At 41.4% G+C, this 23,453-nt stretch overlaps 1 protein-coding gene across 16 annotated transcripts in view; it reads left to right on the top strand.

The window, feature by feature from the left end:
- The window catches only part of EBF1 (EBF transcription factor 1), a 312,296-nt gene that overhangs the window by 68,823 nt on the left and 220,020 nt on the right, over window positions 1-23,453 (top strand). Inside the window, exon 1 of one of the 16 annotated variants that reach the window (XM_083799055.1) lies at window positions 10,984-20,311. The exons of the other annotated variants lie outside the window; for them this stretch is intronic. Within the exon in view, the coding sequence (XP_083655181.1) occupies window positions 20,310-20,311 (2 nt within the window). The 5' untranslated portion in view covers window positions 10,984-20,309. Of the gene's footprint in view, window positions 1-10,983; window positions 20,312-23,453 lie in introns of those variants that run through there. 16 annotated transcript variants of the gene reach the window in all.

Here is a 23,453-nt window from a genome sequence, read left to right as displayed (position 1 = left end):
TGAAAAAGATGTTGAGCAATGATCCTATCGCTAACGATGTAAGCAATGACCTGATTAGAAAGACTCCATCAAGCAGAAAGCTAAGGGTGCCAGCGCAAGGAAAAGTCACGGAGAGGAAATGTATAGTGAAAATGGCAAATGGTAAGGCAGAGTTTAGGACGGGCTTTATGGTGTCTCCCTCCCCTCTCGTAGTTTGCCTATGGGAACACAGAGAAGACAACAGGGATGTAGGGATGTCCAACTTCACAAATGTCTCAGAGATTCATGAGCAGCCAAAAAGCCATGAGCTGCATTTGGGGGGCACTGGGAGCCCAACAAAACTTACCCAGCTTTTAAATACTTCAAATGTATTGGAATTTTCATGACGTTTTTTCCCTTCTCCCCAGCAAGAATTAAGATGCAGCCTTGTACTAAATTGAATCTGCCTATCTTTTTCAGTGCTTCTGATTGCCTCTGCTTTTCACATGTCATTTTAGTCTTCACCAAATAGATTTTTTTTTAGCTTTTGCACGAAATTGAAGTACTGTATTAAAGCAGAAGCCTTTAGGGCATACCCTTGTTTTTTTCCTTTTGGAAAATAAATAATAGTAAAATTTAATTACTATACCTACTACTTAAGTAAAGTTTTGGTTCCCTTATCCAAAGTCCAATTTCCTACTTTGTGGTTAAAGCTCTAGTATATTTTGAGGGCAGTGTACTGTTACATGCTTGAATTCAGCAAAGGAAAATAGGAAATAATTCACTCTGGCTTGAAAAGGGTGGGGATTTCTTTGTTTCTTTTTATATTTATTCAGGAAAAGCTGACAATCGTCCCACATTAATGAACAACACCATCAATCAAAGTGCTGACAATGAGCGGAAAAGCGAGGTAGATGTCAGACTGACGGCATATTGCTTTTTTCAGCTAGGCCAGGCTGTTTATAGCACTTTTCACTGGCAAAACTCTGGCTGTAACTAGACAGGAATAGAAAGCAGAATCAGAAATTGCGTGCGGAAAGTTGCTCCTGTGCTTTGTAATTCGAAGTTAGAGTTGAAATCCAGCCACCGCAGCATTGTTTTCGAGGTTTTGCTGTGCAAGTTGGTTGTCTTCTTCATACCTCCTGGCGAAGAGATGACGCACCTTGCTTCAGAGCAGCTCACCTGAGGGCTGCAGCACCTTGTGAACAGAGCAGAGATGAAAATATCACTTGGGTCATGATCCAGTCTCTCCCTGGTGTCCCCTGTTTTGTGAAGGCAGAAAATCTCTTGCCCCTTTTCCACGGGGCAGTTTATCCTCCCCAAGGACATCTTTTTCTTGCCTTTCTCATCTTTCTGGGCAACTTGCTTCCAGCAGAGATAAGCTGCCAGGTTCCCCCTCCCAGGGGGAGGTGGTGGTAATGAGAGCAGGGTGATGAGCTACCCAACGTACGGAGGACGGAGGGATGTGGATACCCAAAGCCAGCTGGCAGGATGTCATGGGTCCCAGACCACAGTGGGAATAAAGGCAGTCGCCTAACATAGAAGAAGAGCATTTTGACCACTGCCCCATGTCAACTCATCTTCACCCACACTTGCTCTGTCTGGAGGACATGGGTGACCTCTGCCACTTCTTCAGTAGCCACCTAGATGCCTGTACCATGGCTCTCTCTTTCTTCAGGACCTATAGTTCATAACCCAGGTACCCATCCCTCTCCTTTCCTGGATGAACCAAGGCCAACTTTTGCTTGAAGGCTTGGTCCAACAGTGCCTGCAGCTCCTGTTGAGCCGTTGGGGCTGTGCTATTCAGCAGTGCAGGGCAGGGGCTGCGTGGCAGTGAATCAAGCTCCATTTTCCTTAAACCTTTACAGAAACAACTATGTTATTAGAAATCACTTGAGTCATTGCCCCGCTGTACGACCTTGGGCAAGTCATTTCCCCTCTCTGTGCTGCTGTTTCAGCCCTCACCCTGCATCTGTCTGCTCACCATAAGCTGTAAGATCATCAGGGCAGGGCTCTGCACTTGGGCATGAACACAAGATAAAACATACTCTTCTGGCTCAAGAAATGGAGGAGGGAGTGGTGAATACAAAACCCAGGAATGTTTCAGTCATTTTGGCTTTGAGAATTTCATAAGAAAACAGTTTTGCCTACTTCTCTGCTGATGTGTGGGAAAACTTTTATTGAACTTTTTCATTTTTGAAACATCTGAGAGTTTTGAGTTTCCCTTAATTGTCTCTTTCCCACCCTCACTCAGCACAGAGAAAGAGGAGGAAAATGGGGAAAAATGATTAAACTGAAAAATAATGTCGCAGGGCGTCAGAACTTAATGTTTCCTTTTAATGCTTTGGAACTTTCCAAAGACAAGGAAGTCGTGAAAAGTTGGAGCAGCATTAAAAACAAATAAAAAAAAAAAAAGAAAAAAAAGAAAGAGTCCCATAGAAGGGTTTTCATAGAAGGATCTGAAGATTCAGGAGCTTTAAATAGGAGATTTTTACAGCTGTTTCCCTTCCTCTGCATTTTCAGTGGAAGAGCTTGACACAACCTCAGGGTAGGAGGTGCCGCCTGTGACCGGAGCATCCCAGCAGGGACTGCTTTGGTTCAGCTGGCTGAGTTTTGGCCCAGTACATCTCCATTACTAAATACCTTCTGGTCTCACATGGCATTGTGATGCCTTCTGCCCCATGAGGGGCAAATGATGCCTGGGTGAGGGGTTTGCATCCCCAAACCCAGCCCTGCATTGCTCTGGCCACACTGCAGGGTGTGAGGTTATAGCTGCATTGCCATGGGACTGTAATTGGCTTTCCTGAGGCATAATAAAACTTTTATTAATTTTAATTTTAATTTTAATTTTAATTTTAATTTTAATTTTAATTTTAATTTTAATTTTAATTTTAATTTTAATTTTAATTTTAATTTTTATTTTTATTTTTATTTTATTTTATTTTTATTTTTATTTTTTCCTGTTGTCCAGAGCTCTGTACCTTAGAAAAGTATAGCAGATCACCTTCTGGAGCCTTGCTCCTTTCTGCTGAGACACACTGTGTGTCTTCACCAGGGCCAGCTGCAGGTAGTGGCTTACAGGGGGTATAGGATGAATGCACCGATGCCGTGTCTGGTACGCTGAAAAACTCATAGTAGGGTGGAAGTGGGTGGAAATAGTGACTCCGTTGAGCTTAGGGAAACAGCTGCCCTCACATCTCCTTCATCATCTGAAACAAATGAAAACTGGGCCGATAAAATTCATGATGCTATTCCCAGCTGTTTTGTTTAAAGGAAAGTTTCCTTACGTGCAAACTAACTGAAAACTAGAGATGTAATTGCTACAAAATGTAACAGTATCTAGCGAAAATTACAGCTACTCGATGAAATATATATTTTCTCAGCATCAGCATAAAAGAAAGAACATTCTCATCCAGAAATGGTATGTAAATAAATAAACTGTAATTGGTTTGACAATGCCCCTTTTCCTGGCAGTGCCAAGAATCCTAGCATTGTAATTACACAGTTCTGGGCAGACATGTGGTTTCCATTAAGAAAGACTTGTGATTGACTGAGTTCATGAGGCATGTCAGAAAAAACACATCAATGTCTTTATAAAATGAAAAAATAGATCCAAACTTACTTCCAACTTCATGAGAAATGTGCATTTGTAAATACTCTGAACACAGTACAAGAAATAGAAGTAAAGCAAGTCGCTATCAGGAAAACTTGCCAAATTCGTGTTGGAATATAAACTTAGACGACCAAGTGCTCTTACTTTTGTAAGGCAAAGAAACTTGTTCTTGCATTTTTGGTGAGCATTTAAAGTTTTCCTAACCATTTTTTTCCTGTTGTTTCTATTCAGCAGTGTAATAATTGAAAATGTTTCCAATAAAAATGAAAATGATATTCTACCACATTTTGTTTTACCTACATCACACAAGAGCACTTAAAGCTAAGACGCAAGCTTTAAGAGCAAAGAACTGCAAGTAGTTATTATTCTGTAAGGAAGGAAAGCTGGCTAGTTAGGTAAGGGAAAATTTTATCTAAGAGTATTTTAAACTAAAATTCTAATGACTTGTTTTAATCACTTAAAGTGACTAAAATGTTGGATAGTTTATTTTCTGCCTTAGCATAAATACTTTTAAAATGACAAACATTTTAGGATGCTGCCAAATACTGTCATCTCTTGGCAACCTTAACATTTTATGCTAGATGTATTTTTCTTGACAACAAAACAATTCAGTCTGTTTCTCCTCTCCCCCCTCCTTGAAAAACAGCAGTGGCAAATACAGGGTGTTTTTAAATGGATTATATACGGGATGACTTTTTAATATATAAATTCAGATTCAAAATGTAGTGATTTTTAAAAAGAAAACTTTTGGGGTCACTGGCTGTGCCCTTTTACAGTCGTGCTAAATAATAACATTTTTTTCTTGACCCCTCCCAATATAACTTGAAAAAAAATAATTTTTCTGTGACAAGGAACATTGCTTTTATGGCTAGGTCACTGCCCAGTGAAGCTAGCTGTCCTGTGTGTGACTCATTGCTCTGCCACAGGCTTCTGGCATGGATGCAGGCAAGTCATTGAATCTTTTTGTGCCTCCACCTCATTGCTATGAGGTTAAAATCCACTAATCACTGTGAAGTGCTTGCATGGCATAGTGGTGAGGATCAGAGAAATACCTAGAAAGATACGCAAAGTCTAGCAAGGGATTTAAATTGTGCGCTGTCTGCAAAGTTTTCTAACACTTTTTAAACTTTTCCAAATACTTTTAAACTTTTTAATCTTCTTTAAATTCTTAAGAAATGTTGAATTGGCAGCAGAGACTATTCTGTTCAGTAACTCTAGACAATGGTAACAAGGAAAAAATATAGATATGGTCTAAGCCATTAAGGCTTTTAGACTCTGCTCCCATTCCTGCACTGAGAGTTGAGTCATATACATACAAATTTCTTAGTTTTTCAGGAAGATTTAGCAGACAAGAGGTAGGAAATTTCTAAAGTTCATGGGGCAAAATTTCTTGTAGGGAAACAAGTGTAAATCTTATGGCTCAGGACGATGAGCACCCTATCACCTGCAAACAACTTTGGAGCTTGGTCAGTGTATCAATGGGCAACTCTAGCTTATTTCTTGCTTTCTAGAGTTAATTTGGAAATGTGAATTATTTAGCTCATTCTCTTTGGAGTTGTCATGTCATAAAGCATAGAAGCTGGACAAAAGGGCTTGCCTGGCACCTTTGATAAACCAGCCACTGATATTAAATTTTGTCCCAGCAGAGAACACTGTCTCACAGTATTGACTTTTCCTATGTATTTTAAGACATGGCAGGAAACACAATCTCCATTTTGAAGTGGGTCCTCCAGAACAAACTTCTCAGGGGAGAGAAACTATGGACTTTCCTCAAATGATCACACACCACAAAAGTCTGTGTTTGCTTGTAGGCTTCGGTTTGTATGCATGCCATATTGAGAACTGCTTTTGTAAATCAGCTTTTAGGTAGTGTGTTTAGGGAAATGATGGTTTGCAGAGGATGCATGCAAATTGTGGAAATCCACATCTCAATTTCTGATCCTGGTACTGAATTTATAAATCACAGCAATCTGCACAGAATACCTAAATGTGTCATTGGCTTGTCACTTCGACCTGAGTGACTGAGGGAGCATTTCTACTCACTTTGTTCCTTGGAACAGGCTCTGAGTTTTAAAGCATGTGTTCAATGTGAAAGTAGGTTGGAAAAATCCCCATCTTCAGTTTCTCAAATGCACTCTTTCAGAGGGGAATAATAGTAGCGGGGGGCCCGAAGGAGTTGGGGAGGTTTCAAGCACCCACCGATTGCAGAATCAGTCTCTTCATCTCAGTGTGATGAGCAATTTCTGGAATTCTTGCATATTTTATTAAAAATTCATTTTATGGAAAGAATATTTCGTTCATAGTTTCTCATAGTACAGTTTCATTATACTGTGCTTTTCTGCTCTGTATATAGTAATAGTATTAGTGATCAGCCCTATTAGCAAGGTTTCAAAAGAACAATTGTGTCTCTGTAAAGCCTTGAAACAGCAGTTAAAAATAAAACTTCCAGACTGATTACAAAATCAGCACTGTGCAGATGACAAGAGATGTCTTGCTGGAGTCTGATTTTTGCTGTGAGACTATTCTCTTGTTTTTGGAGTTGGAAAGACATAAGGACGTTGGACTACAGAAAGTCCAGAAAGCTTAAAGCTACCTATTTTTGCAAAGAAGTTCAGTTTGACATGAATGATTTTTGAGTAGAGGGCCTGGCTTAATCCTCCGTTTTTCTCGGTTCAGCACCAACCGCTGTCATTGGGATGAGGTGGCCAGGGCTGAACACAAGCACAGCTGAACGCAGTCATCTACTATGTGCCTAGTGCATGAGTGATCCCATGGGAATCAATGAGGGCATGAGAGGAAGGAATGAGACTTTTTGCATTTCCTCTATGTTCAAGAAGTTTGTGGTAGAGCGGACTTCTTGGTGGCAATAGCACAGTTGGAGCCTTTTCCTTCTTTTTGCCTTGTCTGTGATAAGGGCCCTAAAGCTCTGCCATGTGGACAGAGGGAGAGGAAAGGCGGATTGCCGGCGTGAAATCTTTGCGTGAAATGGGGGGATAACTCACAACTACCGGCAAGAATCTGGCAATCCTCACTCCTGTTATAGGCTTCACAAAGCTTTAGGGAGACCTGACCACCTCAGAGTAGCTGCTGTGAGTGCAGCACATCCCCTGGGAGCTCCTCCACATAAAACTTGGAGCAGCGTGAGCTGTGATCCAGGATTTCCACCCTGAGGAGCTGTAGGGGGTAGTTTCTGATGCCAGACAGCTGTGTGGCTGCTGATCCAGCTGCACTGCATTTGGGGAAAGGAAATTCAGGACTCAGTACCACAGGAGCAGGCTTTTAAAAGCATCGGATGCTTGGGGCTGATCTTCCTTATGCACCTTCAGCATTGCTCTACCAGGCAGCTACGCCTCTGCTGGGGTGATGTTGCTAGCCTGTCCGTTCACAGCTCTGGAGGTGATGACTAAGATGTTAAATGCTGTGTTAGTGAGTAATCTAATGCTAAATTCACAAAAATGCGAGGATCTTAGACGCTCTGCAGGAGCTGCTTTCCTATTGCTTTGAAAAGAAAGTTAAGCATCTAAACTGAAGTTTAGGTATCTACATACCTTTGTTGATCTTGGCTCAAAGCAAGTCACTCAGGCGGTTTTGAATATGATATCCATAATGTATCACTTTGCTTCTTGTTTAAATATTTATGGGGAAGACTCAGGGTGAGGCAAGGGGGTGATAAGGCTGACTGTAAAGTGAGAGAGGACATTGGACTCTTTCTGATGTCACTGCAGATGAGTCACATCTCCACATTAAGACTAGTCTTACAGTGGCTTATGAGCCTCCCCAGTTTAAAAGGAACATTTTGAAAATATTTTTAAAGCCTTTGAAGTGCCTGGAGAAGTTCAGGAGACAGCTTTTTATTATTATCATTGTTTATTTATTTTTATTATTACTATTCAGCAGGGAATTGGACAGGTTTTCACCTGCTGGTTGTACCACCAGAAACACATGTTCCCTGATGGAATACCTGAAGCTCCCTAGAAGGGGAGGATTCAGGGAGTTTAAGCTGCTGGAAACTTCTCTTTTGAGGCAGATAAGAAACCCCTAAGTTTCATAGGGAAAAACCAAAACAAAACAAACAACACACACCTGAATGATCTGAGATTTCTCCCCACGGATTCAGAACTACTCTGTTTACTTTTCCTTTGGATGCTTCAAGGAGGTTAACCTTGCTGGGGAATCTGTCCTCCCTCCCATGCACTGTGGTCCCTTTGCCTGAATGGCTCCATGTTGTTGCATCCACATGATAATTAACTGTGCCTTCGAAGAGTATTGAAGATAAGTAGTCTTCAAGCCTACTGCTTAATTACTTTAGTTTTGTCCCTTTGCTTCCCATCGCTATGCAATCTGTATCACTCACTGCTATTGGAAACAGATTCCTTAAGGTGTAGATGCCGAGTAGTTTAGGTTGTACTCTAAGATGGTTTTAGTAAAAATGTACAGTCAATTACACTTTCAGGAAGGCTAATAAATGAGTGTACCTTTTCAGAAAGCACATTTATGTACAGAAAAACTCTTCATGGTTCTTTTTTTTTAATTATTAAAACTTTCAATTTCCAGAAAATATAACCAAGTAGGAGACAAAGATTTTTTTGAGTGAAACTGCTAAATGGAGTGCCTGTTTTGTTTAAATACCTGCCTTGAAAAGCAATATTCTTACATTTAGAAAAAAAACAACAATGGGGGATAGAGTAATGAGATTGAGGAGTCTAGGTCTGTGTGCCCCTTCTGAGGAAAAGTGGGGTTATGGAAACCCTCCTAATGAGATGAACATGTTCTAAAGCACATTTGATTTTTTTTTTTTTAATAGTCAAGCTATTATTGCAGACTAATAATTTGAAATGAAATGTGATTGTTTTCTGCCTGTTGGACTTCCCCCTGCAGTTCCAGCCACACCTTTCTGCTTAAACTGTCCCATTTCTTGTAATGTGAGCAACGTTCTAAAATAATAATAGCATGCAATATCCCACCCCAAAACACATACATTCTTTATGTATTCTAATGGGATATATGCACCTAAAGTGAAATTAACGTGTGTGCTGCTGTGGGTCTATGTTTGCTATGTACGGTCTCTGATGTTACAGAATGGAAATAATATGGTATTTAAAATGGAAATGGTGTGGTGATACATTTGCAGGTAACATTTGACTTTGTTATTTCCTAGGAGAATCTGGGTGCGTTATGATGCCTCTAATGCATGTGTATTCTAATAGTAATGCATGCTACAGTGATAATCTCCTGTACGAAAACAAATAACACATATTAGAATACAGAACTCAAAATTTTTTATGGTTGTTAGGTAAAGCAATTTTCAAATTAGTTTTTAATGAGTTCTAATATTTTAATACAACACAAATTTTCAAGTTAGAGGTGCTTTTTTAGTTTTTCTTTTTGTTGTTGTTTTAGACAATAGGATACAATATTACTTCACGGGATAACATTTAATTAAAATATACTAATTTATGTATTTGTTTATTAGTTTTATCCCTAAAGCAGCAAAAACCTCTGTGTGATTTTTATGAAAAATGTAAATGAGGGCTTTGGCATCACTAATAAAGTGGAATTAGCATACATTTAAAAAATGGGTTGTTTCACTTTAATAACATTTATAGTGATAACTCTAAAGGTGCTGCTTTTGTTGGGAGTGCACTGAGCTTGCACTGAGGCAGGGGAGGACCAGATTTTGATGCTGTGGTTTATCTTCTCCTCAGCACAGCCCTGTGCTCCTGTTTGTTGCATCCCGGGCTTTGCCGTGGTGCAGCACTGATTTACACTGCTGATTTACCCCATGGGTGGCAGCTTGGGGTGGTAGTGGGAATCTGGCTTGTTCAGGCCAGAGCTTTAGCTGAGGCAGGATCAGGCTGCTCTGGGAATAACCATCCATTTTCCTAATTTCCTTTTTGGCTTTATTAGGTTTTACCTGATGAGGTCTTGTCAAAAAAAAAAAAAAAGAGTTTCCTCTTATTACTTCAAGTGTATGAAGAGTTGCAAGGAGAAAGCCCAGCCAGTCCTGAGAGAGAGAAAATTTCCATTGGAGTTTATAGTAATTCTGTCTGAGAAAGGATTGTTAAGATCAGGCCTCAAATTTTTCTCCTGTGATATAATGCGTCACTGCAAGACAAACAGGGTTGCTGGCAATCTGCTAATGAGACTCTTTGTGTTTGTGTGGCTTTGTTGTTTTAATCATAAGTATTTTTACAAGACCCCATAGCTTGCTGTGGGCTCAATTCGTGGTGTCAGCAAGGGTTGTGCTCTGTGGGGCCGGCTCCTGTGGGCCCAACCTGTGTGTCTGTGCTCAGAGAGGTGTGGACTGGGCTCCTGTGGGCTCCAGCTGAGTGGTTTGTGCTTCTGGGGGACTTTTTGTACCCGTATATCAGAAATTAAAATCAGCATCCCCTCTCTCCTTCTCTTGGGCCCTCATCTGTTCCTTATCTTGCTTATAGAAATAATAAAACTGAAATATGGGAAGGCAAATAGTTTCAGAAACATTTTGATGCTCAACATTGCTTTTGGCAACTGAAATACAAAAGCTCCTGTGGGGCCGTGTGGTGATGGCTGGTGGAGGGATTTCGGTAGCGGGAGCACCTGCCTCTCCATGGGACATGGCCACCATGTCCTTCACGTGCACCTCCCGGGGGTTTGCAGGCCCCTGTCACCCTGAGCACACACCTTCCCGACAGAAAACTCTCCCCGAACCCACCCAGCTGCTTCCTCCCCATCCTTCCTCTGTCACTCATTTAGTTTCACACTTCTTCACTTCAGTGCCTGCGCCAGGGCTGTTTGCTAATGAGCTGCCCCAAAACACAAGGTCTTGGGGGAAAAAGGGTGGGTTTTGCACAGAGGCTGCTCAGGGCAGTGAGGGCAGTCAGAGGCCTCACGGCCTGGCTCAAGGCACTGCTGAGGAGGGATGAGTTTGTGTGTGCTTTTGTGCAAGCCCAAGCCCTTCCCTTACCATCTCGGGAGCTGTGACATGCTGGCTGAGGTGGCTCGTACCCTATTCGCAGCAACTTTGAAGAAATTAACCCTGGTTTTTATTGTTAGCTCTTCTCTTCTCTTCTCTTCTCTTCTCTTCTCTTCTCTTCTCTTCTCTTCTCTTCTCTTCTCTTCTCTTCTCTTCTCTTCTCTTCTCTTCTCTTCTCTTCTCTTCTCTTCTCTTCTCTTCTCTTCTCTTCTCTTCTCTTCTCTCCTCTTCTCTTCTCTTCTCTTCTCTTCTCTTCTCTTCTCTTCTCTTCTCTTCTCTTCTCTTCTCTTCTCTTCTCTTCTCTTCTCTTCTCTTCTCTTCTCTTCTCTTCTCTTCTCTTCTCTTCTCTTCTCTTCTCTTCTCTTCTCTTCTCTTCTCTTCTCTTCTCTTCTCTTCTCTTCTCTTCTCTCCCTTCCTCTCCCCACCCCCCCAAAAAAAGGTTTTTTTTTTTTTTCAATTATCCACGTCATCAAAATGTTTTAATGAGGAAATCCCGACTGCAGAAAGGTCGGGAGATGAAAAGCAGAGCTGATTTTAAAAATAACACCCAGTTTTACTGTGCGGCCAACTCCCAGTGCGTTTTGAGATGAAAGGGAAAGGAAAGCTTCACAGCGTTTAAGCAATAAAAGTGCTACAAGGAAAAGCTCTTTCATATTCTTTAGCTGGCATAACGGGGTGATACGTATGGGGGAAAAAAGCAAACAATTTCTTCAAAGCAGTGGAGGATGTAAAATGTAACACAGGCAGAATCGATACTCACCAGATAGATGTATATATGTGTGACTTTGTTACGTATACCCATAAGCAGATGCAGGGCCTGATTCTTCAGGCATGTTATGCAAATCAGGGACTCTTTTATCATTAACAGTTGAGATAATCATAAATTGGACTGATTAAGCACATGGTTAAATCTGAGCAGGATTTAGTTCACATACTTATTCCGATGTTCCTATATAAGCCTATACTCCATCAGTGCAAAAACAAATTACCCTAATGTGACATTAATATCTATTTGCTACCATCTGAGATCTTTTAAAATGGTATTTAATTTCTTAATATTCTGAGACTTTTTTCCTTAAAAATTTCATGTATCATTAAAAAAAAAAAGTCTAGTCTAAGTCACAAATGCATCCTTTTTCTCATGTATATTTGATACCAGGCTCCAGTCTAATCTGATAAAGTGCACTTTGCCTGTGGTGTCTTACAATAAGCTGGCTGCATTAGTGCCGGGAAAAATCAATACCGATTTATAATTTACCATCGCAAAAACCTATCACTTTTTATGACCCTCCATCCTGGCTCATTAATATTACATTAAAACACACACACACACACCACTGCAACAGGGCGAAATTGTAAGCTTGTCAGGTTTGCAGTCATAAAGAACGCTTTAATTGGTCTTAGTTTGGGAATTCAGCATTAGATTTTGTTTATTTGTTTGATTATATTTTTTTTAAATATTCCTGGCTTTTGACGGATTTAAAAAAATGCAACAGCAATATATTGATTTCTCATCCATTTGGTTTTCTTTCCCTCTCTTTCCCTCTCTTTCCCTCTCTTTCCCTCTCTTTCCCTCTCTCTTTCTCTCCATGAAGACATGGTTTTCAAACAATGACCATCTTCTTAAAACTTCAGCAAGGTTAGGTAAATCACACAGAGATGTTAACTGTTTGGACGTTATCATCTCCAGTCAAGAGTGCAAAGTAAACTGGTTCTATCCACTGGTAACATATTTCTTTAACTCTCTTGGTTGGATTTTTGTTTGTTTGTTGGCTTTTCAGCAGATTGTTTCTGGGCAATATATAGAAATCAAATCAGTGTATGCTATATTGCTTGTCTCTCTCATAAAATGCTTGCTTTTCATGAACTGGCAGGAGCAAAGTGATTCAGTTGTGTGTTGTTGGCCCAGTCCTGTGGGGTGCCAATGGCCAAGTGCAGTGCACAGAGCACCAGGATCTCCAGCTGATGTCAGTGCACCTAATAACTTCCTCTCTCTGGTGTGCGGGAGGATGACATGGTCTGTGAGATGTAGAACCAATGGTGAATTCAATTTTTTCTTATATATTTTAGAAAAAACAAAACAAAACAACACAAAAATAATAACAAACCAAAACAATGCTTCACCCCCTGCAAAGAAAACTAAAACAGTTTCATACTCATATGTTTTTAGACTCCAGAACTCCCTATATCTAAATTCTTTCCAGATAATGTCAAAAATAATGATGTCAGTGTTTATATTGGCAATGGAAAGGTGTTCTTTATTTATTTCATACTATTCCCAGGGATTTTTTTTTCTTACTAATATCATGGAGATTTGATCCTAACAAGATGCTTTGCTCACTTTTCTTGCAGCGTAAGAGGTTAAGGAATAAATAGGTAAATGGTGTGTTAACACAGAAATAAAAATAAAATAAAAAAAAAAAATTGGAAATTCAGTGTGTTCTCAAGTGTGCAGTAGATCCACACCATGCAGCAAGTACATGTCGTGATTGGGTTTTTAAAAGACGTTCGCCTCCCCACTGACTGACAGGGCCTATTGATTTTTTAGGTTTCTGCCGTCATCAGTTTTCAGCCTCGCAGCGGCCATATGTCGAGGTCAGGGCGCGCGGGGGCTCAGGCAGGCAGCCTTCGCCACAGCCAAAAGTGAAGGGCCGCTGAAAGAAAATCAATCATGTCATAAGTGGGAAGCATCAAAAATTTTCCCCCTGTATGGCCGAGGCCCATCAGGCTGTCTCCACTCCGCAGCGAAGGTTAGGCATCTGTCAAGCCGGGCTAGGTGAAAAGTATTAGAAATGCCAGTTAACCCATGGTACGGCAGAGTGAAGCCGCACTTCCCCTGCCTTTGTTTGCCCGATGCGTGTGACAAGGTTAGCATTTTCACTTAATTTCTGAGACTAGATAGCCTTTCCCACCTTGGTTAATCTGCAGAATATACTGCGCTGGCTCAGTTTTGGTAACTGGTGCCAAAATGCACAGGAGTCAGGCTGGGCACAGGCACATGCATGTAAAAATTTCACGCATATGGCATGGATGTTTTACTTTCTTCTGGGAAGTCAGCATGACCCTGTGTTCTTAAGGTCCCCTAATGTGCTTCTTAAATGAAGCATCCCAGAGAGCAGAACATGCAAGTTTTCTTTTTTCTTTTTTTCTTACCCCCCCCCTCCTTTTTTTTTATGATAAAATGATTTGCCCCTGCCCTGCACTGATTTGGATTTTGCTTGACTCTTGTTTCAGAATATTTTCACTGAATTGACAGTAAATATTTCCATTGTTCCACTAATTGGAGAAAATATATTTCATGCACTCTGTGAAAGTATACTGCTGTGCTGTATGATTTTAATCTTTCTCCTCCTTGTTCCATTTAAAATCCATACAATTAGATTGTGCAATTATGCTAAATAATCGATCTTCTGTATCTTGTTTGCCACTTACATGATGCCTCTTGCAGAGAGGAAAACATATCTGAGTATGTCCACTAAATTTGAAATACTGATTTGGTAATACACTGGGATATTTAAGATTATGTTGGCCATCTTTCAAGCTTTCTGATTGCTGATCATGTGCCCTGAGGAATATTGCACTAGGCTATGGATAATAGAGTGTGTGTGGATTTATTGTTAAGCAATTAGGCAAAGAGAAAAAACAAATTTATCAGTATGAGAACGGGAGCACAGCCTCATTATTTTCATTCTGGAGGAAAAGCAGTGCTAGTTTCAATAAAGGTAGATTTGCTCACTTAAGAAAAAAATACGATAAACTAAACCAACACAAACAAACGTATTTTCCTGATTTGAGACCAGTTATCTATCTCATCTCCATGTGCCAGTCTTAGCGACTTCACTGAGCATCCCTCTTCCACGAGCGATGCTGACGACTGAAACTCCTGAGGGCAGTCTCCCCATGGGCGCTGGTCCATGCACAGCAGGTGGTCCCAAGGTGACGGGACGGGGCTGTGAATCGGGCTGGATGCTGAGCTGCAGCTCGCCACTTCGGAGTTGTCTTCTGCTGCCTGACCCGAGATGTATACTTCCTAATAAATGTTTTAGCTCTCCACGCTCCAATGATTACACTCTCCATTGAATACAGATAAAAAGACAAAATGTTTCTTTAATCAGTACTGTGATGTGAGACCGTTAAGGTAATAGTGCTTGAAACTATTAGAATCTTGAAGATATTGACTGGCTTGCTTTTGGCATTGCAATTATAATTACATTTTTAGGCTGCATTATATGGTTTTATAGTAGTTATTCTAACACAGAAGGTTTCCCTGTCCAGAGTCCTAACTGGGGGGAGATACACAGAAGAAATTTTGCAGTCTGAGCTGTAGGTGTAGCTAGAAGATGACCTAATTGGGACTGATATAATTTGGTTTGAAAGTGTGCAAGGAAATCCAGGTCATCCCTCTGGAATCCACAGTGAAAAAGCATAGACAGATTTGAGAGGGAAAAAAGTGTTTGAAACCCTCCTCAAAGTGTATTTTAAGCTCTTGGAGCATTATGGGGAAGACTGGCTACAAAAATTGTCTTTTGTGAATTTAAGCCAGATAGGCTGCTTCTGGCCAAAGAAGTCTCCCCTCTGCAGGTGCATGGCCCTCCAGTCCCTCGGAAGAGGGAGGAGAAGTTCACCAGGCCTGCAGGTGCAGAGCACTCCAAATTTCGTCTGATAACACCAGTTATCCTGGCTCATGGGCGTAGAGAATTGAAGTCTGGAAGAGACCACGGGTGAGACATCTGACCTTCAGCTCCGACCCTTCCAGGGACAGTCACGGTTTCGCTCCCCCATCTGCCCCGAACCTAACCAGACTGTCTCTTAGGAGGACATGTGGGTATTTCAGTGGTAGGTCAGCTGGACCCCTCATGTGAATACATGTTCGCAGTGACTCCAGCAGGGTGATTTCCACCAGTGTACACCAGTAGCAGCCACCTCCTTACCAGTAGCAATACACTAATGTGAGGAGAGGATCAGGCACCGAAAATCTTACTGCACTGAGTTACAGATATCTAATGTAGCAAACATGTACCATGTTTGCTAGCTTTTAGTTGCTATTCAATTCCAGTTATTAAATAAAAAAGTGTAAGGATGACACCTAACATTTTAGAACTGATTTAGATTTGGTGCTGTGACCAGTGCTCTGGTCACACACTGTGCCTACAGCAGCGTTACAATCACGGCCACTTGCTGTCCTGGACGTTTGGATTTCTGGCTTTTCTAAGCAGAGCAAAGTTTCTTTTGTCACTGGAAGGCTGCACTGAGTGAGGACCATTCTTAGTGCTTCAACTGGAGTCCGATTCATGTGTAAGGAAGTAGTTGGCTCTTCAGCCCCAAGTCTCATTCCAGGCACAATATTTTCTTCCTAAGTGAGAATTAACATACTGAGATAACAGAAATCAAAAGCAGTGTCTCAAAGTCATCTGGTAGCACCAGCTATGGTTCCTGGAACCTGTGCTGGGTGTGTATATGTGTGTGTGGGGTAGTGCATACGTGTGCATGTGCAAAACTTGCTATTTGCTGCAGGATTTTTTGTGCAGCCACAACTATTTTTTCTGTGAGGGTCTTTATCCCCTCCATAAGTTCCTCTTGGGGGTTTGCTGGAGTCTGACTTTGAAGACAGATCGGTTAATATCTCTGCTGCTGTGCTTTGAAGATATGAAGCACCACGCAGTTGTTATCATTACAATTAAGAGTGATCAGCTGGAGAATGTTTCTAAGGATCAGGAACTGGTCCCTTCACTCTGACGTGGACGGGCTCCCTGTGCTGTCTGCTCTGCCTTTCACTTTCCCTCCTTTTAAATCATTAGTTTGCGGTATGGACCGGTGTGTGGGCTGTCTGCCTAACGGGCACAGGAGAAGACTAAGAGCCCCAGCTATTTAAACTCAAGATGCTCTTGTGCAGGAATTTACAGCATTTACCCAGGGTAGCTGTCAGGTTTGCAGCTCCTGCTCACCCAAATTGACCTTTTCATTTCTTTTATTTCCTTCATAGCTGGTGTGTCGTATTGCAGCACTCTGCAGGAGCAGTGAGAATTAGCCCCCCTGAGAATTAACCCCCCTGGCCCAAACTCCCTGCAAATTTTGGAGCTCCCCCTCACTGCCCTTCTGCCAAGACTGTGGCTCCTCTGTGCCTGAGCAGCTTAGGCGTTAGTCCTGTGGACACTCTCCCATCTTCTCAGCTCCCCTTTCCATTTCCTTTCTGTCTTCCACTTCTACTTCCTTTCCTCCTTTTTCCCTTTTCTCATTTTGCCTGCTCCAAACTGCGTTTCAGCCCTATTAAAACAATAAATTCTGATAGCTCCATAGAAGCTGCTTAAGATCTCTTGGGCCAAGAAAAAAAAAAATCCTTTTTAACAAAAAAAGTCCCTGCATACAGATTTACAAAATACATTTCACATCCATTATGGCCTTTTGGGTAAATAATGTTCATTTAAAAAAAAAAAGTCTTTATAATACATATTTTAAAAATGTTTTAAATATGATTTTTTATGGTAGACAATGATGGGTTCTGAAGAGCCATTATGATTTATCAGGGAAATCGCATACTTTTTTTTTTTTTTAAATTGTCTTTTAAATACACATTCTGGAGTTGTTGCAACTATGATGCATTTCTAGCAGAGAGGATTTATTTTCTGCAGTATTTCCTTTCCCCCCAACTAACATGTAAGAAATGAACATTTCTACATGCTCGTCTCTTTCTAAAACAGAATGTGATGGTCTGTTTAAACGGTCAAAGCTTGGAAACTCCACCTTTAGGGTGTAATATGCTTTTCTAAAATAGTCCATTATAAGGGGCTGCTGATGTATAACTCTTTCCTGAGACAGCCTCCTTACAGTGCAAAACGTTAACCCTGTCTTGCAACAGCTTGGTACTACAGGTGATGTAAGAGGCAACATCTTATTATTTTTTGGACTATTGTTGGTGTTCATTGATCAGAAAGCCTGAGTAGGAACTTGTCTGCATTGACAAGTTATTCCCTTGTAACGCAGGGTGTGAAAAAGGCCTAGAGAGCCACTGCAACGTTATGTGGACACTTCCACAAGTAGGATGTTTTCCTGGGGGGCTCTTCCAGCCAGCTTCTTGGCATATGCAGGCCCTCTTATTCTTGCGCTCCAAAAGTCAGGATGATTCAGGACGATGCCTAATCTCCAGCAACCTATGGTGAAGATCTAAGTAGGGATGGATTTATCATCTGACTGAAGCTGGTTCACTAGAAAGCATGATTTGAATGCAGACTCTAGGTGTTGCTTTCATTAGAGTCAGGAATGGGATTAGCTGAACGGAAATGTCCACAGGGAGTGGGGAGAGGAGAAAGCTTCTACTGTGTGAGATGTCCTCAATTACACAGATACCTTCCGGCCAGCACCACGCTCACCACCACATGTGAGAAGGGGTTGTACCTTTTCCAAATTTTGCTGGTGGAAAGAAGTAGCAATGCAAAGAAACTGGAGAAGGTGAAATATTTGTACTGTGATCACGTCTGGGACCCCAGTCGAGCACTGAAGCCCTGGTGTGCCAGATACTGTACAAGCAGGGAGCAGATGTGGCAGGTGTCCTGCCACTGGTGACTGCTGCATGTTCCAGCAGTGTCACTAGGGGACTGCAAACTGTAAGAGCAAGGCTCACAAAACATACAGGAAACCATGATCCATACAAGAATAATTCATGGGAAAAGCAAATTTTCTTAGTTTACAAGCAGCTATCTGTGAAATGAGATAATTGCCTATTATGTGATAGATCTGTGCAATAAAGCTAACGTTATGTGCATTTGAACAGTTAATAATTGGACTTACTGAAGACTGAGGTGTTTGTGGTGTAATAGGTAACTGGGTTAAAGGAAAGTTATTCTGAGAAGTAGACTAGTTTTTGTCTAGGATGTTGGATGTTTGCAAAGCTACAGAAAATTATTCTTCCCAAGGATAAGTATTAACAGATTAAACAGAACTGATGAGGAATTAAGTAAGGATGCATGCACCAAAATAGTAGGACAGAATATAAAGATTGATTAAAAAATAGATATATTTTTGCAGTCAGTGTAGAAGTGATTGCAAGACAACAGAATGACACCTGATATAATATGGCAGCAGCATGTATGCCTGTTACCCTGCACTAACTCTGCAGTGAATTTCCAAAGAACATGTTCATGGCCATTTCGGAAACAAAATGTGAAGATGAGGACGATGCAGGATGTGAGCTTTCAATGGAATCAATAAGGTGTTTCCTAAGTAGGGTTCTGTAAAGTTGTAGACATGCGTCAAACACTGCAAGGCTGGGAAAAGTCATCTCATTTTTAGAAAGCTAAACTGAATTATGCAGCACAGCGAGTTACTTGGAAATACATTTCCAGGTGAATTGACATCAGATAATATACAGTTCACAAACAGCTTATTTTAGTAGTTCCCTTTGACATGACGGGTCAAGAATGTGGAGCTCAAGCACTGGTTTTCACATTGGTCAGCTGAAAAATCAGTGTATGTTGCATGATGTTCAATCTGAAGAGACGATGTAGCTTTGGAGGAGCCCAAAAGCTTGCATGATGCTCTTCTAATGCAGTTGGTCTTGAAAAGTTTCATCATGGTTGCAAGTCTGGAGACTTGTCAATAGACGAGTGCTGTGGTGGTAACGTCTAGTGGTTCTTCAGAGAACCACCTAATGGTCCCACAGAGGAGCGTGCACGCGTGTAGGCACGTAGGAAAACACTCAGAGAAGATGCAGTGTGGTAATGAACGCTCAAAGGGGGCTCTCCTGGTAGGTGGGCACATTAAGAGACAGCAGCTGGCAAACTTCCTCTGGTAACAGCCACAGTGTTTGCTCCGCAGCCCAGCACCCTGACCTCATCTTGGCGTCAGCCCAATCCCACCCAGCCCGAGCAGGATGCGGTTGGCCCCAGCTCCCGACCCTCAAGGTGGAAGCGAAGCCTGGCAGCCCGCTAGTGGCAGCGCAGGGGCCAAGGTTGGGCGCGCCAACAGGTTTCCCCTGCACTGGGGTTGACTTACGGTGTTCCCCTCCGAGCCTCAGAAAACTCAGTTTTCTTTCAGGCTGTGCCAGCTCTGATCGCCAGGGCTGTGGGATTCGTTTTAACTGGTAGCAGGGGACGTAAAGGGAGGGGGCATGGCACCTCTGTGGGGCCTTATGATCTGCGGTGGGGTTTCTCATGGTACATTCCTGCACCCCCAAATGCCTCCCACCAGGGAAGAACAACCCGGATTTCACCAGCTGAGTTCTTGCTTCCTGCGGGATCTCTGAGGAAAGTAGCAGTCAAACCTTGTAGCTTTTTACGTACCTTTCAGAGTTTCCATCATGAAAGTAACTTCCTAAAACACTGCGCATGTCATCATAAGCGACCAGGGCAGCTGAAATGCAACGCAACCACACACTGAAAGATTTCTTATGAGACACCCTATGCTTGCAGAATAAACTATCACAATACTACATACGACAGGTAATAAATAATTGTGCCAGTGACCTTGAAAATTAATATTGTTTGTTATTCCTGTAAACAAACTGAGTTTCCTTTCCTTATTATATTTTGTATGGTAATTTGGCATAAACACTCCTTTTCACATAATTTCCCCAGTTGACTTTTGTCTCCTTGGCAATTTCCGGCTTTAATAAAGAAAACCTAATTAAGAAGGAGCTGTTGATTGGTTTGCTAGTGTAATTAACACAGGTGATGCTAATGAGTTTCAATGAAACCAGTGGTTTATAGGGAAAAATAAACAGAGTTGTGCTGCATATGGTGTGAGTGATATCTGCACTTTGGGAAGATATTATTGTGATTTTCAAGCCTCATGTGAGTGGTTTGCGAATGTGGGAGGGGGAGATAAAATGTTTTATAAGATTCATTAGTGGTGTTAGACCAAGTTGAATAAGCTTCACAGCTTGGGTATATTAAAAATCTGTTTTTTTTCTGACCTCAGTAATAGCATGCAAAGTTTTATCTTTCTGAGGAAAGGAAGAAACGTTAATTTTTTGCTGTTTTGTCTACGTTAAATCTGCAGCGCGATCGATGTGGTGTGCAGTGGGTCCTGGTGCTGGGGGCTGAGTGGGCCACCAGCCTCTTGAGAGTTGGGGGGTGTGTGGGGGTCACCCCACTTTCCCCGCTCTCTGCCTACTCCCTGTGCAAAATAGAAAGGCTGGTACAGAGCTGTACAAGGTGCTTGTGTTGTCTGTGATTTCCTTGTTGTCACCTCAGGCAGTTCTCTGTATTTTTTTTCTTGACTATGGGAGCAGGATTTTGCCCTGTATATTTAAGTCAACAGAAAATGTGAAATCTCTGGTAGTGTGGGAAAGTGCAGGGCGAGATTCAGAATTTCTGCTAGAAATACAAGCACTGTAACGTTGTGCTGATACCGCTTCTGTGCTGCAGTTTCTTTAGGAAGAACCGCTTATTTTTGTAATAATACTGACAGCATTTTATAGTTATTCTGTATTTTTAAGAGGCATTTGTTGATTCCTAATTTACATAGCTTTCGTTCTGCAAGGCAAAACGGTTGTGTTTTATATTTTAAGGATGTGCTCTCTTGCTCATTCCTATCCTTTCTGTACATCTCCCTTTTATTTGTTTTTTCTTTTTTCTTTTCATTTTCGACTCATTTTTCATCATGATGGAGTTAATTCTTTTTTTCAGCTTGTGCTACACTTTGTCTTGTCTATTGCTATGTGACAGAAAAGCCAGAGACATTCCATGTCTGGCAGTACACCTCCAGGGACATCTTTTGAACTCTCATAATTTGTATTTATTGCCACCCACTTTGTAAGTTCACAGTTTAATTTGCCAGCAGTGGCAGTGTTAGGCCGACACAGTAAAACAAGATAACGTTAAAATGTCAGAACGAGAGGGGGCATGAATGATGCATTACCCACTGCTAGAACTTGCACTTGTCATGCCTTTCCACCAAAGTGATGTTAACTACCTTTTGAGAGCCTTATCTGACTGGTATTACTCAGAAATAGGATCATTAGTTCACTGCTCTGATTAGAAGGTTGCTATGGTTGATTAACTCTTCTGGAACTGGGATCACGGTGGGAACATAACATGAATCACACTGGATTATGCATCTAGAACTAATTTTATAATTATTTTTTTGCATTTTTTATAGCTGTTTACACGTGTATTTCCTTAATTCAATCCTGCGCTGGCAGAACTGAGGGTAGATAGAAAAATCTAAATACATTTTAATGGAAATGTTCAAGGTAGATTTCAGTTGACCTGTTTCTCCTTCAGCACAGCATGTTAACAGTGACCTGTTATGCAAATTACTATAAAATCAGGAAAAAATGCAATTTGATGTGGTTTCTAGAGTTGCATAGATAGTGTTAGTTAAAGCCTCAGTAGAGAGTGACAGCCAAAATCAGTTTCTCGTGTCAGGTGCAGAAGGATGGGTTGCTTACCGGTATTGTGGCTCTGTGGAAAAGCCCACTAGGGTGAGCATAAGGGGGTCCCTCTAAAAGGGACATGGTGGGGACCATCTGACAGCTGGTGCTGGTTTTCCTATGTTTCTAAAATGCTTCCTTGTGGAAATTTTGCTGAATTTGAAAAATAAGTGGAAAACAACGCACCGCAAAAAGGTTTTTTTTTTTTTTTGTAAATTGTTGTAGCAATATCCCCATAACCAATGTAGGAGTTCATTTCTGAATGTTGTTCCTTTGGCTCCTTCACTGTAGGGGCTCCTTGCCCATTATGACTCCAGGTACCTTAATGGACAACTAACATTAGTGTTATGCTTAAAAAAAATATATATAAATCCTTGTGATGTGGACATTAGCAAAGGTGCATTAGCAAGAGTAATGTCTCCTAGCCCAGAAAGTACATGTGCACAAGACAGCTCTTTATAATTTCAGTACTTCCTCCCATATGCAAACAGTTTTCTGTATCAGCCTATCTGATGCAGGCAATTTCAGACTGAGTTCAGGCAGCACACCTGAAGACCTGTCTTAAATACCTAATCCTCTCCTGATTTCATGCAAAATGGCTCTGATCCAATAGTCTTCGTAGTCGAGGAGAGCTGGATCAGGTCCTAAAAGATGAAGGGCCAAGATGGATACAATTTAACTGAGTGAGTAGCACGACTGATTCCTACAGTTACATATCCAAGTAAAACAAGGAGGCTTTGGACGAAAAATTAGCTGAAAAATGTGGTTTGAAAAAATACAATGACACACTGTTGACAGTGACTTTGGAGAGTAGATTTTTGGCTGCTGAAGAGGAGATTTTGCTTTAATGATACAAAATAAAGATGCCTCTGTACCAGAAACATGTTTTAATGATGGCATTTTGAGGCAGAACTTAGTTGCCTTCTGGGGGGGGGGGGGGGGAACGGGACGGACATACTAGAGATAAGTCCAAATTTTACATCCCTTACTCAGTTCTTCCTCAGACAGTGATGAAAGAATTACTCAGACTTCAGCCATGACTTCATGGGGACTGTTCACAAGAGGACAGTTCTCAGAACTGGTTCACTGGGTATAGTTGGCATTTTCATGGACAGGGATCCACCACCATCCCTTTCTTGCTGGGTTTAAAAGGCAACCTTTAAAGAACCAGAAATTGCTGGTTTATCTTCTGGCTACATTAAAGTCAACCACCATGTAAATCAATGTGTCTGCAAAGCAGTTGGTGTTCTGCAGGGCTTGTCTTACTAAGAGTTGAAAAACCAATTTAACTCCTACCTGTTGCTAAAACAAGCCCCAAGAGTACACAGACGCAGTTCAGGAGTGGTGCAGCACGTAGATTTGTAACAGTTGCATGAAGAGTGGGGATGGAGTATGGTTTGCTTTTCCAATCCTGGCACTTTTGGTATTGAGGGTGGTGGTGTGGTAGGATACTGCAATCCTTTTTGTGGATTGCACTTAAATAAGAGTATCCATACCAGTGCACGCCTTTTTTTTTTTTTTGCATGGAACTAAGTCCACAGTATGCAGTTTAGAAGTCT

The sequence above is a fragment of the Anser anser genome, assembly GCF_964211835.1.
Source record: "Anser anser genome assembly, chromosome: 14".
Lineage (NCBI taxonomy): Eukaryota > Metazoa > Chordata > Aves > Anseriformes > Anatidae > Anser > Anser anser.
This window is presented reverse-complemented; position numbering and strand designations above follow the sequence as displayed.